The 16,897-nt window shown below is 42.3% G+C and overlaps 1 protein-coding gene across 3 annotated transcripts in view; it reads left to right on the forward strand.

Moving 5' to 3' along the window:
- The window catches only part of LOC126547228 (uncharacterized), a 134,449-nt gene that overhangs the window by 4,495 nt on the left and 113,057 nt on the right, over nucleotides 1-16,897 (forward strand). For all 3 annotated transcript variants that reach the window (XM_072288266.1, XM_055062815.2, XM_072288265.1), the window contains exons 10-13: nucleotides 42-113; nucleotides 380-451; nucleotides 820-891; nucleotides 1,105-1,176. In XM_072288266.1, the coding sequence (XP_072144367.1) occupies nucleotides 42-113; nucleotides 380-451; nucleotides 820-891; nucleotides 1,105-1,176 (288 nt within the window). The remainder of the gene's footprint in view (nucleotides 1-41; nucleotides 114-379; nucleotides 452-819; nucleotides 892-1,104; nucleotides 1,177-16,897) is intronic.

Genomic DNA, 16,897 nt, shown 5'->3' on the forward strand with positions numbered 1-16,897 from the left:
TGTCACCTATAAATGCATGCGTAATTTACATATGTGCGCAGTGGACCCTGTTGAAGGCAGCCATCATTGTAAAGGTGATTTGCCTGCCTCGACTCCTACTCCAGTTGAACAAGGTACGAATTGAACGTCACGATGTACCCGTGATGCACCGGTAGAAACCCTAGCCAAAATGATGAATAGAAAGAACAAGTCGTTTGCAGTATGTAATTATTCCTTTCACTCGATTCTATTTCTTTCCTACCATCCACCGTTCACAAACTGCACATCATTGTGAACTTGCTAGTATTTGTTGTTCTTACTTTTCAATAGAAAAAATTACCATATCTCAGTATGAATGCTGTCACCTGGAAATACATGTATAACTTACATATGTGCGCAGTGGATCCTGCAGAAGGTGGCCATTATTACGAAAGTGATTTGCCTGCCTTGACTCCTACTCCACTTGGGCAAGGTACGACTTGAACGTCACGATGTACAAGGATGCACCGGTAGAAACACTAGCCAAAATGATGAATAGGAAGAACAAGACGTTTGAATTATGTAATAATTCCTTTCACGCGATTCCATTTCTTTCTTGCTATCCATACTTCATAACTGGAAGATCATCGTGATAACATAGAAGTGAGCAGCAGCACCCGTCGAGCCACTGAAAGGGAGAAAACGAAAACATATGTATAGTTGCATCATAGTGGTCTAGAACAACTTATTTGACAAACTTGCTGTGATTTGTTGTTTTTACTTTTTACCAGAAAAAAGAACCATGGCTCAGTATCATTGCTGTCACCTGGAAATACATGCGTAACTTACATATGTGCGCAGTGGACCCTGCTGAAGGCGGCCATCACTGCGTACGTGATTTGCCTGCTTCGACTTCTACTCCACTTGGGCAAGGTACGAATTGAACGTCACGATGTACATGGATGCACCGGTAGAAACACTAGCCAAAATGTTAAATAGGAAGAACAAGACGTTTGCATTATGTAATGATTCCTTTCACTCGATTCCATTTCTTTCTTACTATCCATACTTCATAACCGGAAGATCATCGTGATAACATGCATGCTGTCACCTGGAAATACATGCCTAATTTACATATGTGCGCAGTGGACCCTGCTGAAGGCGGCGACGATTCCGAATTTGATAGGTCTGCTTCGACTCCTACTCCAATTGGACAAGGTACGAATTGAACGTCATGATGTGCCCGCGCTGTACCGGCAGAAGCACTAGCCGAAATGATGAACAAGATCAAGACGCTGAAATAATGTCGTGAACTATTACATTTTATTCAATTTTTTTCATACTATCTATCGATCATACCTGGCCGATCATCGTGATAACATAGGATGGAGGAGGGCCACCCCTCAGGCCACACAAAGCACGAAAGCGAAGACGGCTGGAGCATAACTGTTACATGATCCTGATGTAGAACTATTTATTGGACAACTATGTGCTCAGAAGAGAAAGTATAACTTAGGTGACGATTGTGGCGAACATTCTCTGCGATAGTCGAATCACATAACACCACTCGATGTAGTTAGATTGTACACTCCAGAATAATCTGCTGTGATCGCGTGCGTTTCAAGAATCTACTAAAGCGCTCACGGCATGTCTGCAGTATATGTATTGTGATGTGTTCTCACAGTGAAGTGACGGCAACGTTCGCGAATATTTACTATGTACCGTAAGAACATCTTTCTAGGAAGGTGATAACAGTAACATACAGAACATAAGAGTAATACCTCAATGAAAACATTTAATGCCCACAATGGTTTATAATATATGCTTGATTTGTCAGGTGTGCGTTCCACATGTACTTAAAATGTTTGTATTACTGCAAACAGGAAACCTTGCAAGTAGAAACATGAGCTATTTAAGAGCTTGGAAGGTGAGGCCATTGGCACTTTGCTCCGGGTCACGAATAGTGGGTAGATCGAGGGATGTCTCCCACGTGAGTGAAAATACTCCCTAGCTAAACCAGGCAAGCCGTCATAAACTTTGAAGTTTTCCCACCAATCTTTTTGACACCAACGATCTGCAACTTGAGTGAATGCTGTCTACTTGACTTTCATGTTGGCTCGAACACAACGATAAGTACCACCCAGCTCAGATCGGATTTAGGCTGTGCTTTTGTACGACAGATGGTGTATCTATGCTGGTAGGCAAAGTCATTATCTCACCTTACAGTTACTTTGGCGCCCACTGTGGTGACTACTGACATACGCAAAGATATGATAATGTATAACATGAGACCACCCTAAAAAAACATGTAAACACTCAGTTTCCCGTTTCAGGGGCGAAAATAGTGTGCTCATTCTTATGCTGCCAAACATTTTTCATATGCGTGGACCGAAAAGCATTCGGTTCTTTCACATAAATCCGTGGAGTACCACATGGCTTCATTCTGGCACCGCTTTTAGCATTGCCTTCACAGTGCTAGCCTGAAAAGTGCAGGACATAACATTTATGATGTATTTATAGTGGTGATGGCACGCAGGAGTCTACTCACATAGAGTCTGAGATACACAGTCAACAACTACAGAAGGCCTCGATGTCCTTCACGAATACGTGCAGACCGCTGTTCTCCTGTTATCAACGCAGAAATCTTGTTACGTACACGTCAATAAACCTGGCAGCGAGTTTGCAATAGCGACTTCCAACTCGGCACATGCTCACCGCTAATTCCTGATAGTGAAGAGCTGCGGGCTTTTGGCCTGTAATTTAACCAGTCCTGGTCTAGCATGAGGAGATCAGCAAAACATTCGCTGAAACTGTTCCCCTGATTCGCAGAGTTGCGCCAAGTATAGTAGGGCTTGCATTGACGTAGGTGCATGGTTGCCTCGTGCGCTTCCTCCTGCAGCCTCGCGTTAAATGCCGAGCGCAATTTCTATGACTGGCTTATCAAAAGCGGGAAAAACTTGGAGTGAACAATAGAAGTCCTATGGGCCTCCCTTGTCTACCACTTATACCAACGCTGCAAGAGCACGCGCAGCTTAACCCCATTTCCGAGCTTGTTCAACAGCAACAGCAAGCAAGAAAGCTTAAAATACACCACATACCGACAGTCGCGGCTCTCCATTCCTATTTCCATGGTCGTTTTGCCATCATTATGATCCCCTTACAAAAGTAAGTATTGAAGTATTGTTGACAGGTTGTTGAGGAATTGTGGATTGAATATCATTTCAATAATGAAACAACAGTTACTGAACATACACAACAGCTCAATAAAATTCTGGAGCACTTGACAACAGTAAATCCATTGACTAAATGTTGACTTATTGTTGAATAACGTTAAGTATTAGTGTGCGTTATTGAGATTCAATATATATGTGAAAAACACGCACACGTATATGTGTGCATGTTTTGCGCATATATATTGTTTTATATAACTTAATCACCACTATATATATAGATATATATAATCAAAAGCCAACAAGGACACCAACAACAGCATACGGGAAATTAGTTGTACTTACTGATTGAATTAAATAAATGATAAATTAATTGAAATGCAAATAGATTAAAAACAACTGGCTGCAGGTGGGGAATGATCCCATGTATTCGCATTACGCGCGCTCTTACCATTTAAGCTACCGCGGCGTCGTTTTCCCATCCCCTTTCAGGGGTACTTATGTCTTACTACTAGAACTAACCCTGAGAGTGCTAGTTATTATATATATATATATATATATATATATCATACCACAAGCCACTGACTAATGAATGACAATGACTAATATAAATCAGGCCATTCTTCGATTTCCCTTCTTCTCATTCAAATATATGTATATGCTGTTAAACAAGAAAAACGTCCCTACAAGCAGTGACCAATGACCGATGAGTGGACACTTCCTGGATTCTCCTCGGCGTCCATTATAAGTGGCCAGTGCTCTGGCTGTGTGTTAGAAAACGGCATTGCCTCCATGTTAAATATGGGCAAGATGGCGGAGAAAGTGGCGCATATGTTTTTAAAGAGTGCGTTTTGCTTAGTTAACCTTTAGCACCCGATAGAATGAACAAAAGTATGCAAACTCCACCGGAGTTGTCCAAGTATGCGTAAGCATACCCTGAAATTTCAGTTGGACCACCCCCAAACTTCAAGTTGGCCTAACTCTATCATCATGGCTTCATCATGCATTTCTATGGAGCCCTATGCATCCTTATAGGTATGCATAAATCTGATCGTAAGGGTATTCTCTCCTATCAGTTTTTTTTTTTTCAAGCGAAGCTTGTATTGGCTCTCAAGTGGCGTTGTCGTGATCACGCAAAAACCAGTTGCTCCCAGAGCAGCTGCGGGGAAGGGCGGTTTGAAGAGTTAACAGCTGCGCCGGCGCCGGAGCGTGAGTTATTAACGAGGATTCCAGCTGCATAGGCGCGCGCTCACGCCATGCGCGCTACCAATCAAAGCCGTTTCGCTTCAGCCGGGGAGGGAAAGAGCAGGAAAGGGTTTCGCGCGTGCTTTGCCGGCTTCGTTTCCGTTCAATTCAGTCTCGAAAAACGGATGGAACGGCCCCCGAGGAACGGGCATCGTTCGACGAGCGGCGACGAGAACTCGCCCGTGAAAGGGCTCGCCGTTGGCGCGCCGATTCAGCCTTTTTAAGCGAGAGACGCGCGGTCCGATCCGGCTTCCGACGCGCCGGAACGGCAGCCGGAATCAAGGCGTTTTGCCGTGCCGAAGCGCGGATCGGACGCCCGGCATACCACAAACCGGGCAGGTTTTCATCGTCCGACGCGTCCGGCAACCGCGCCGTCATTTGTCCGCAGCCAATGACAGCGCGGCTGGCATGTGACGTTCTCTGATGTTCCCTCCACAGTGGCGGCGCCGGCGGGCCGGTTTCTCTCCGTCTTTTTCTTTTTCTTGCAGGCTACAATTCTTTTTGACATGAAATAGTCGCCAGTTCAGTAAAATTACCTCGAATGTGTGCCTGTTCTGCAAAGCAGCGCCTGATAAACTAGTACTAGCGCATGTGTTGTGTCTTCCTTTCAGTCTTCGTCTTTTGCGCTGTGCACACATGTCGATCGTATGTCGCATGCCGGAGCATGCAGCGCCGCACGTTGGAACGGATGTCGAATAGTACCGGTGTCTCCCGAGCCGCCCGAGCCCAGGCAATCCGACAGTAACGAGATCACGAGCTGAGGTAACGGGAGGCCGAAGCAATCCGGCACCGCTACCAGTGGGTTACTTAACCGTGACGAAGGTCAGGTGCACGCAGTAGAAGCTTCGGTTACCCCCATTTTCCGGTAGAGAAAGGGTTGGCCTTTGTGTGCGTGGTTTCTATTCCTTACGCTATCAGCTACATTCACACTATCATAACGATTAAATGCCCTAACTTCGCAAATTACGCATTCTAGAGCAGATAAAAGGCATTACAGTTTTCGCTGCTCGTATTAGCTATAGTTTAAAAAAAAAGAAACTCCAAACGATGAAAAGTGTGCGTGCACACATGGTACGACGTTTGAATTTTGCACCATTTCCCGCGCAATACGTGTCCGGCCGGTACACTACGTTACGGCAATAAAGAAAAAGTTAATTAAAGAAGTTAATTCATACACTTGCAAACTGCAGCAATTGTCATGCAATAACATTATATTACAAAATTTTTTATATTATTACCATCCATGTCGATGTAAGCGTGTATTTGATTGCATGTACTTGTATGAATTAATACGCGTTTGCGCTGTTGACTCTCGGTTGGAGCTTGTGCGTGCGGTTTGGTTGGTAGTTTCCTGCGTTCTTTATTTGCCTCGCTGCGACCTCCTGGGTGTATTCCTGCGTGTTGCTCGCTTTTTGTGGGCTTCTTGTTGCACCGAAGGTCACCATGATCGTCTCCGACTCAGCCACAACAAAGGTGAGTGAGTTTTCGAATTCCCCTTGTTCGTTCATTGCGACGAGATCAACGAAAGTGCGTACGGCGTCTGTGCGTGTCTTCTGCGGGCTTCTATGCTCGTTTTCATTCCTAGTACTGTCCTTCCGTTGCTAGAATTGGTTCTAGAGCACTAGATTTGTTATATATTGGAGGTTGGTTTAACTTCACTGTGCGCTTGTGGCGACGTAAAGCAGCCATGTGGCGCCAGCTAAAATGGCATGTGCGCCACGATTTTTGGTACAGTGTTCGAGCACCGATTAGCCGTTTTGGTGGTAAACAATTCGACGTGAAGTCATCCGAACTGTACTCTAATCAAAGATCTTTCGTTCGCGCCACGCCGTCCATTCACGTGCATCGACTACATGGCGTGTCAGCGGCCTTGCAGCAGCGAGGGGTGGTGGGATCGGCGAAAATATGCGCGGGTGATTTGCAGTTCAAATGTATTCTGCTGCGCTGTTCGCTTCAGGATCGAGTGCCCCGCGTTGCTGCAAGGCCGCTGGCACGTCGTGCTGTTGATGCTCGTGCGATCAGAAAGCATATAGGAGGCTATTGGGCGCGATAATAAAGAATTGCAAGGGTGTACACCAGGCCACAAAAATTTACGGACCACGGGATCTCAGAAAAGGTTCAATTCCCGAGCCGCCTGTAGCAGTACCCAGAAAAACTGTATACGACATTGTTGTTAGCACATTCTAGTCAAGGCCCGAAATGCAAATACCAGGCTTCGTTATGAGGTTGCAGAGATATCCAGCTTTCTTCTCAGATTTCATGGTCCGTAATATTTTGTGGCCGGGTGTACATGCGATTATATAGGTTAGGTGGGATAAAATGAGTTGGTTCCACTGAATGCTGTGAGACCATCGGGTTATGTGCCTTGCCAACCACGCATGTTTTGTTTTCCACCAGTTAGCATGCGTTCAACTTTTTAGAGCGCAGCTCTTAGGCGCCCGTGCCTGTGTTGAGTGTCGGCGGTCCTAGGCATAACCGAGCGAACGAGCACAGCGAAGGATTTGAAAGAGCGAATGTGGTGCACAGCAGGGGATGAAAGACGGCGATAGCGAAGAGGAAAGCGGAGGAGTAGGGTATGGCGAAAGCGTGGGAAGAAAAGCGTAGTGCCGCGCAAGACGGGTTCTGCGGCGACGACTGCTACGAGCTGGCGCCAGAATAGCGCCCTGTTGTCTTTTATCGTTGACGCCATTGATAAGGCATGTAGCGAGCGTGACCAGCGATACCATATATGGAAACAAGGCAAGGTTATGACTGGTGTATTGCAGGGCACTTTTTTCGTTGCTGGATGCTTTTTTCATCACGGCAATAGATTTGATTTTTTTACAAGTACTGCTCCAGGAGGGCACATGCTACCGGCAAACAGAGGCCTCAGAAGAGCACCTGAGATTATAATAAAGGGGGCAGCACAGGATCTCCAGGGCATTGGGGCATCTAGCTAGAAGCAGGGCAGCCCGTGGGTTGGGGCTGCCGAGGCGGAATCGTGCCAGAAGTGTATAAGATCGCGGACAGCCGATCTTATACACCCCTGGCACGCGCAGGCTTCGGCGAGCCCCAACCCTTGGACAAGACCGGGTTGCTTTGATGTCCCCGTTGCCACTTCAGTGTCCTGTAGGCGCCACCAATAATACAGAATGATGACACATTGTTACAACTAGTAAAAAAACGCAATTGAAGAAGTGTAATTACGCCCAGCCTTTTTGATGCTAAGTTCAGCACTACCACGCCCACGACTTCTACAACACCTGTCAGAACCTTGCCTGGAAACACAGCACTGCATGAGCGGAGGTCTGTCTGCGGCAGCTGCGGTGAATTGCGCCCACGCATCACTCACGCGCTGCCATTCGCAATCTCTTGATTAGCGAGGCAGCCGGGCCACACTTCGCTCCGTTTGCAACGTGCCGCACGAGACAGCCTGTCCGCGTTGGCCAATATATCGCGAAATGAAAACATGTATAGAGAGCTGCACTCAAAATTTGCATTAGGAAGAATCGCAGTCATCGGGGATGTGTTTTTCTTTTTTTTTTTTCCGTCTTCTCCGTTTGACACCATCGAGTGCTTCGCACAAATGGCTTCGCGTAGGTGCTCGTTCACTCACGAAAAAAGCAGATTCCATGCATTCTAGGTTCTACTTTAGTGGGATAGAACATTGAAAATAATGCAATCGCATGAAATTTCAGCTTTTGGCACTTCAGTAACTCTTCGATTTAACAAAGTCTGAAAGTCGGTGAGGGAACAAAATGCCTTGATATATCTGCCATGTCATCCCACTGTGCTTACAGATGGCCTGTATGCGTTATCGACAACATAAACATAAAATATTAGCAATGTCTTTTGCTATCACAGAAGTAGACATGTCAGAAATTTATTTTTTCTTCGCATTCGCACACTGCAGGGTCTCCCAGCTAACTTTAGCCAGAGTTAAAAAGTATGCAAATGCCACGTAGGTTGATAGAACAAAGGTAACATTGTTTGCTGTCACTTGGAGATACTCAAACTCTTTTTTCTTTCCACCTAATTAGATAATTAGTCTTAATTAATCAACTTCTCAAACATTATATTTAGACAAGAAGTGCCAATTATAAAATTGTAGAGCGACATGAAAAACACTCCATACAGCTTTCTGTTGCTCAATACATGTTACATAAAAGTGTTTTTCCGAGCATGAAAGTAGCCCGTAAATGCATGCAAAATTGTCGCGCGACTGGCCGCTCCAGGCACTTTGCCTGTATTCATGGGCTTCTTTCATGCTCGGAAAAACATTTTTATGTAGCACGTATTGAGGAACAGAAAGCTGTATCGGGAGTTATTTATGTCACTCTACAATTTTGTGACATTCTCCATCTAATCACAATATTTGAGAAGTTGATTAATTAAGACTAATTATCTAATTAGGCAGAATTAGCAGCATGCCAGTGCGCATGCCCTCTGCCATACTGATAATCTCATTTTAATGAGAGTCAGTGATGTATGTTATCCTATTATTGAGGCAAATGTTTTGTATTAAGGGGACACTAAAGACACCCTAAATCAAAAACTGAAAGAGCATCCTTTTGAAATCTCTATTTCTGTTAATTTGTTTTTGGTGGGTTAATTATTAGATGAGAAAATGAAGCTCAAATTTTTATTTTCCAAGTATTGCCCCAACACCCCAGCGCTAATACCTCATTGTGACATCATGTAATTCAAGTATTTTTACGAACTTGGGTCATATTTGTTCAGTAAAAGTTCGTGACACTTTATAATTTCGGTCTTTGGCTCTTCTTGAGTACAGTGAAGAACACCTTTATATGTAAAAGAATTGGCTAAACCCAAGCAGACACCATCGAAATCCATGATGTCACAGCAAGCCAGTGCGGGAACTTCAAAGCAGCAGTGCCACCAATCTTTCGTTTTGTGTCTTTTATAGTTTGTCACAGCACGAGTGAATCCTTTTGTATTGTAAGAAGGTCATTTACAAGTATGTCTGAAATTGTCTTTCTTTTTAGTGCTCATTCGCCGTGGTTGCATACTATCTTCAAAGGATGGTTGTGCCGCCAAATTTTTTTTTTTTATGTGGAAGGAAACATTGGTGAAACTGAAACTATCTGTGGCGCTATAGTACTATAATGAGGTCATGCCAGTAGCTATACCTGAACTTATGTAGACACTTATTGTAGACCCAGGGTCATGCACCCAGTGACCCAAGCTGGTCAGACGGTTGCTGTGAACACGCTTCCCTCCACATAGCAGCCCGATATTCTACCCATTAGACCATAGACTCTCAGTGATGGAAATTGGTGGGAAAATTGTTAAAGACAGACACCTGAAAGTATGTGAAGTATCCTAAGAATGTTAATTGCATGAAAAAATCCTGTATGTTTTCGATACTTTGGTTTACTTAGTTTTTCTTGTTTGTGCTGGATAAATTCTTGTTTTTCTGAAGCATGTGCCATCCAAACAGCATAAGTACCTATGAAACCAGCCAAGTAAGATTAGCATTCTAGATCTGCAACAGGCACAATTGTTGTGATATATTTGAAGTAAGGCTTTTGTGTAAATGTGCTTAAAAGCCTTAAAACTACATTGCTAAGATTTATTTAATGTGCAGGTTCACATAGGTTGGAGGAGTGCTCATTGAGGAAGTGATCCTGGCACAGCTTACCACAGCCTGCCATGATGAGCGAGGCAAGTTTGCAAGGACCTTGCGTGTCCGTCACAGAGGAAGACCTCATGGGATGGGCCACTCGCTCTTTGGGAACAAGAACATCAAGGATCAAAAATAGGCTCTTGACCCCCCCCCCAGGGTCAATGCTGTTATAGGCAAGTACCGTACATCCTTTCCCTTTGCATTTGCATTTTGTATTCTAAGTTAGCAACTTGCCATTTGCATAAAAAATTACTTTCAAGTAGCCTGTGTCTACAACTGTGTGCAATAATAGCCTACCATTTGGAATTACTGTTTATATGACCTTAAGGGCTTAACACCTCCATACACAAATGCTTCTAAATTTTAAAAGCTGCCTGAACTGTCAGAAGTTGTTGATGGCTCCACTAGTCAAAATGAGCTGCAGTTGTGCATTAGTAGTGCTACTTGAATGTGATTGCAATGAATAGTTGTCTGTGAAGCATGCTGCCAATCTAATGGCATGAAGGATATGCTTAAGTAGCCTGAAAGTGTTGTTGTAATATGGGAATTGTGGTGAAGCTATGCTGAAGTGCAGTTGCTGCTCAACTCGAGGGACAGCACTTCCACCAAATTTCAGCAATCAAAATGGCCCTCCAGTTTCTGTAACACAAAACACAGTGATTTCAACTATTTTAGCAGACCACATTTAATTAAAGTTGCTCCTGTCTTGAAGGAGGTCCATGCGATGCCAGACCACATATAGTTACATGTAGACCATATATAATTACCTATATGCCTTTCAGCATATAGAGAAAAGACTGGGAATGCGGGAGATTGAAATTCAAAACGATGAGCAAAACGTGAACAAGGTGAATGCAGGAGCCAAAGTTTCGACAAGTGGACTTTTCTTCCTTCGACAAGTCCACTTGTCAAAACGTTGGCTCCTGCATTCACCTTGTTCACGTTTTGCTCATCGTCTTTCAGCATATAGGTAACGTAGGTTATGTGGCATTTTTGTTTGGTTGTTTCGATCAAAGCAACAATGGGGACAGAGTTGCCAGCATCACTGCCAGCATTACTATGTTTAGCAAACGCTCATTCATTCTAGGCACGTAACCTAGTTACTAACTTGCAACTTATCACTTTGTATTCCAAGATATGGCAAGAAGAATACATTTATATGGCTTTTCGCCTCATGTTTACATAAACTGAATAGCACAAACTGAGCAGCACTGAATAGACCCTTGGTGAATACTGTTTAAAGCTTTTTACAGACCATGGGACATGTCCACAACTTCCATTCTGAAATTGTTCAACGTGTCTCCTCCTTTCTTCTTTCAAGGGAGCACTTGCCTGTTTACAGGGTTACTACAAACCAATGCTCAAGTATCCTATGGGACTAAATTTATCAAAAAGGTGAATGGGCTCTCAAGTTGCTCTTGTTTAACCTGTTGAGGATCATATTTTATGGAAAATACGTCTCCCAATTTAGGGGTTATATCTTTTTTAGGGCTGTGTGAATAGTCGAAACTTTCAAATAACGAATTGAATAGTGTCTTCAAAGACCGAACCGAGTAGTCGCTGTGCATAACTGATAATATTTTTTTCATACTATTCGGGTAGTATTTCAAAACGCCAATTAAACATAAAATTGGAGCAAAAGTATGGTAAGTTTTCATCTCCGTGGGCATAGTATAGTCAAAACATGAGAACTTGCATAGTAGAGCAGGCTACGTCGCTTAGGTAGCTGTGCTTTACAGGCTGTTCAGCAATCATTCACTCTTACTGAAGAGCCCGGTGTATGTGAAGAAACTTCTTTTTTGCTGCTTAAGTTGTGCTTTTAATAAACAGTGTTTCATAACATAACATAACAATGACAGAAACTAGCTAACTTTGAGAATACTAGGATATGAACATAATCTTATATGAATTGTGATAATGGCTGTTAATTATTCAAAAACTATTCAAAACTATTCGATTCGATTCACTTCTGACATTATTCAATTCATATTTGATTCGGTCCCAAAATTACTATTGCAGACTTCTAATATTTTTAATGCAGATTTTAAGTTCAAGGAAACTTTTCGAAAAAAAATTCGCAAGTAATTTTTGAAGTGACAATAAAGTGATAAATTTCTTTTTGTGTTTGTAGTTTTACACATAGTTTATTGTTGTGCGCAGGATAAAGTAGCATAATTTTATTTTGTGTAATGAAATTTACAAAACTTATTTTAGTAGACTAGGTGAAGCAGGAATACTCCTAAACCACTGCAGTGGCAGCCACCATAGAGCTAAGAGAAAAATCAGTTTTGGTGAAAGCCAAGGGGTGGCAGCACAATAAGAATATTTTCTAGAAGCCCCAAAAGGTTGCAGCACCCCTGGCATTATGCTAGGTAATGCTTCATTGTGAAAAGGCGCTTTTTTTCTAATGTTCCGTCGCCGCCACACATGTGGCAGTGACCCTCAAAGAGTTAAAGAAGCCAGTCCACTTGCATATGGCTCTTAGAAGACTGAGCATTTCTTCATATAGCTGTCATGTTCTGCATATGTGTTAGTGTAACCAGATTGGCGCAAAACTACATAGAATCCTTGTTATAACAGTCAGTGAAGCAGCAAACACACTTATTTATAAGCAGTATTTCTTTAAAGTAGAGAGTCCTAAGAACAGCCATTGTAAGGTAAGAAGTGCACTTCAATTGCATATGAGCTTGTGAAACAGAAATTCAAATGAAGCCACATTCAATTCTAGTGACCTGACAGTATTGTGTTTGGAGCACAAGCGCAATAAAGTGCTGCACATTTTAATTATGAAAGTTACAAGAAATGATTTTAGTTGCCAGTAGACCCCCCCTTAGGTTTCTTCAAGAAGGACTTCATGTACATGAAGTTTTTTTCAGCATTTTGTTTCTAAGCAAGCAAAGTTCACATCTTTGACATCAAGGATATTCATAAAGTTATCCTGCCACAGTGGGCTGTTCCTCTTTGCCCTCTTCTGCATATTATACTAAGTGGAGTGCCACTCCACATCGAATAAAATAAACTGGTCATTGCTCTGTAGTTTTACCGGCGAAAAGTTTTAATGAAGCAAAACAAATGAAGCGTTTTTGTCATAATGAAGGCATAGTGTATGCCACACTCTTGCATGTGAAGCTTGGTTCTTAAAACATGTTCCGTTTTTGTTTTTTTTTGTGATTTTTGCAGGATTCATCTGTCACAAATTTCCTGGTACCAACATGTTCTCTATAAAGAACACAGTGGCCTCTCTTCTCGCATGGGACCTAAAGTTTCTGAAAAATCCCAAGATGGACAGCTCAAACCAAAACAGAAGTGTTGTGCTTTCGTAACTCTCAATATTTTTATGTTAATTTCATTTATGTTTGTTATGTTAGTTTCCTGAAGAGCCCAATTGGGATTTCTCAAACGAGCATACAGATGTTGTGCTTTTGTAACCCTTGATATTTTTGTGTTAATTTTATTTATGTTACCAGTGCAGGTCTCCTGAAGAGCCTGTGTTGGATGGCTCAAACCAGAATACACATGTTATGCTTTATAACTTTAAGTACATTTTTATGTTACATTTTTATATATAGTTCCACCAAAGAGTGTTTCTTTACTATTTCATTTTTTAGGTATTTCGGGTCATTTCATGTCAAACAACCCAGTTTTGTTTAATACTGTTCCATGATGGCATATAATTTCAAGTTTGTTTGATGAAGCAAAAGTAGGTACAATGGGAAATTTTTTGAAAAATTTGGTTGCATACATTCACCTGCAAGTACATCTGTCATTGTCAGAGCGGTTCTGCTCAATAAAAACTATAGTTTACATAAGTTCGCAAAAACGGCTTATTTTGCTATCCCAATATATGAGTTAGAAGTGAGAGGTATAAGTTAGCTTGAATTTAGTGTGCAACTATATCTCTCTGGTAATGGCAATCATTTGCCTTTCATGTATGCATGAAACAAGATTTTTTGTGAATTCTTTCATCTAACTTTTTTTTGTGGCACTGAATAAAATATCAGCAATCTCAAAGGTATAGTAACAACAGTGGAAGAATTCTATACTGACCTTTACAGTACTCAAAGGAGTCAGGATGCCTCCATTCGAAGCAGTAATGAACAGGATACAGAAACTCCTCCTATAACTAGCGATGAGGTCAGAAGGGCCTTGCAAGACATGAAACAGGGAAGAACAGCAGGAAAAGATGGAATAACAGTCTATTTAATCAAAGATTGAGGAGACATAATGCTTATAAAACTGGCGGCTCTCTATATGAAGTGTCTATTGACTGCAAGGGTCCCACAATACTGGAAGAATGCAAATATTATACTAATCCAGAAAAAAAAAAGACATTACAGAATTGAAAAATTATAGGCCCATTAGCTTACTCCCAGTATTATATAAAATATTCTCCAAGATAATTGCAATAGATAAGGGCAACACTGGACTTTAGCCAACCAAGGGAACAGGCTGGCTTCAGTAAGGGATACTCTACAATAGATCACATCCATGTCGTTAATCAAGTAATTGAGAAATCAACAGAGTACAATCAGCCTCTCTATATGGCTTTCATAGATTATGAAAGGCATTTGATTCAGTAGAGATACCAGCAGTCATAGAGGCATTATGTAATCAAGAAGTACAGACCGCTTATGTAAATATCTTCGAAAATATCTACAGAGATTCCACAGCTACCTTAATCCTGCACAAGAAAAGCAGGAAGGTACCTATAAAGAAAGGGGTGAGACTTGAAGACACAATTTCTCCAATGCTATTCAGTGCATGCTTGGAAGAAGTATTCAAGCTATTAAACTGGGTTAGGAGTAAGGATCAATGGCCAATATCTCGGCAACCTTCGGTTTGCCGATGACATTGTTCTATTCAGCAATACTGCAGATGAGTTGCAACAAATGATTAAGGACCTTAACAGAAAGAGTGTAAGATTGAGGTTAAAGATTAATATGCAGAAGACTAAGATAATGATGAATAGCTGGGCAAGGGAACAAGAGTTCAGGATCGGCAGTTAGCCTCTAGAGTCTGTGAAGGCGTATGTTTACCTAGGTCAATTAATCACAGGGAACCCTGATCATGAGAAGGAAATTCATAGAAGAATAAAAATTGGTTAGATTGCATACAGTGGACGTCAGCTCCCGACTGAAAGCTTACCATTAGCATTGAAAAGGAAGGTGTACAATCAGTGCATTTTACCAGTGCTGACATATGGGGCAGAGACTTGGAGACTGCTGACAAAAACGTTTAAGAACAAGTTAAGGACTGCACAAAGAGCCATGGAACGAAGAATGCTAGGCATAACGTTAAGAGACGGAAAGAGAGCGGTTTGGATCAGAGAGCAAACGGGTATAGCCGATATTCTAATTGACATTAAGAGAAAAAAATGGAGCTGGGCAGGTCATGTAATGTGCACGTTAGATAACCGTTGGACTATTAGGGTTACAGAATGGGTACCAAGAGAAGAGAATCGCAGTCGAGGACGGCAGAAGACTAGGTGGCGCGATGAAATTAGGAAATTTGCGGGTGCTAGTTGAAATAGGTTGGCACAGTACAGGGGTAATTGGAGATCGCAGAGAGAGGCCTTCGTCCTGCAGTGAACATAAAATAGGCTGATGATGATATTGAATAAAATTGAAATGGAACTCACATAAGGAATAATTTTTTAATGTCTTCCAGCAGGTTACTAATAGCCATGGCTTTTCATATAAAATCTGAAGTAGTCAAAATGAATAAGTCACTTGGTATGGAATGATCTGCTCAGGCACCTATAGTAATCGTGACAGAAAACACAACTGGATCATGCAACAAGCAATGCAGCTCAATAAAGTGCTACCATGGCATCACTTATAGCAATTGCCATGTTGTTTCAGAGGTAGATAATGTTTAGTGAAATTGGCACATGCCATTCAACCAATAAATAAGGATCATACAGAGTGATCATTTTTAGTTTTATGGAAATTTTAAAAATCGCCTGTAGCTGCAGATAGCATAATTTTTGTTCTTGAGCTGGATTATTCACAGGTGCACATTACTAGCACGAGAAATTGAAACACATATTCAACTAATTCTCACAAATTTACTAATTCACATAATTTCTTTACAGCAGATATTGCAATTTACAAATTGTAGCCGTTGAGGTTGCAAGCCATATCCACTTGAGATGAATTTCCAGGATGACACCAGTTTCGAGAAACAGTTAAACCTCTATATAACGAAGTAGGTGAAATCGACAATTTGTTTCGTTATAAAGAAATTTCGTTGTATGGAAATTTGACCTTTTATGGAAGTAAGTACAGTCGCAGATAGATTTTTTTTCTTTTTTTGCACGGAAAGGGGCCGCAGAATTTTCCGAATTACTGGGCAGTCGAAAAAAGCAAGTTTGAATGAGAAAACAATTCGTTTTGATGAATTTAGGAGTCGACGACGAATGATACGGTTTCATGCCACGTCGACGATATCTTCACATCGGCAGTGCGACTTAAGCAAACACAGCCACGCTTTCGCATGCACTCCGGTTCGTGGCTGATAGCGTCTCCCGCACTGGATTGACGCTATCATGAAAAGCGCTGGCAGTGGGGAGTGAATGCTTCTTCTGCCTCTCACTCCAACAAGTCACCGAAACTCAAGATTACCCAACCTCCAATATTAAACGCGCGGGAAGACAGCTTACATGATGGCACGCCGTCTCTGCACGCGCACTCCTTCCACACGCAGCAGATTACCTCTAAAGCAGGGTGCGCGGCTGCGTATCCACTCAGCCGCGATTACGTGCAGCCATGGTCGAGATGAGCGCCAGAAATTGCGACGCACGCCAACTTACAAATTCCACCCGCACCCCGCGTGCGGGGTGCGGGTGGAATTTGTAAGTGGGAATTTGTAAGTGGGAATTTGTAAGTGGGAGCACCTC

The sequence above is a fragment of the Dermacentor andersoni genome, chromosome 1 (genome assembly GCF_023375885.2).
Source record: "Dermacentor andersoni chromosome 1, qqDerAnde1_hic_scaffold, whole genome shotgun sequence".
In the NCBI taxonomy this organism is placed as follows: Eukaryota; Metazoa; Arthropoda; class Arachnida; order Ixodida; family Ixodidae; genus Dermacentor; species Dermacentor andersoni.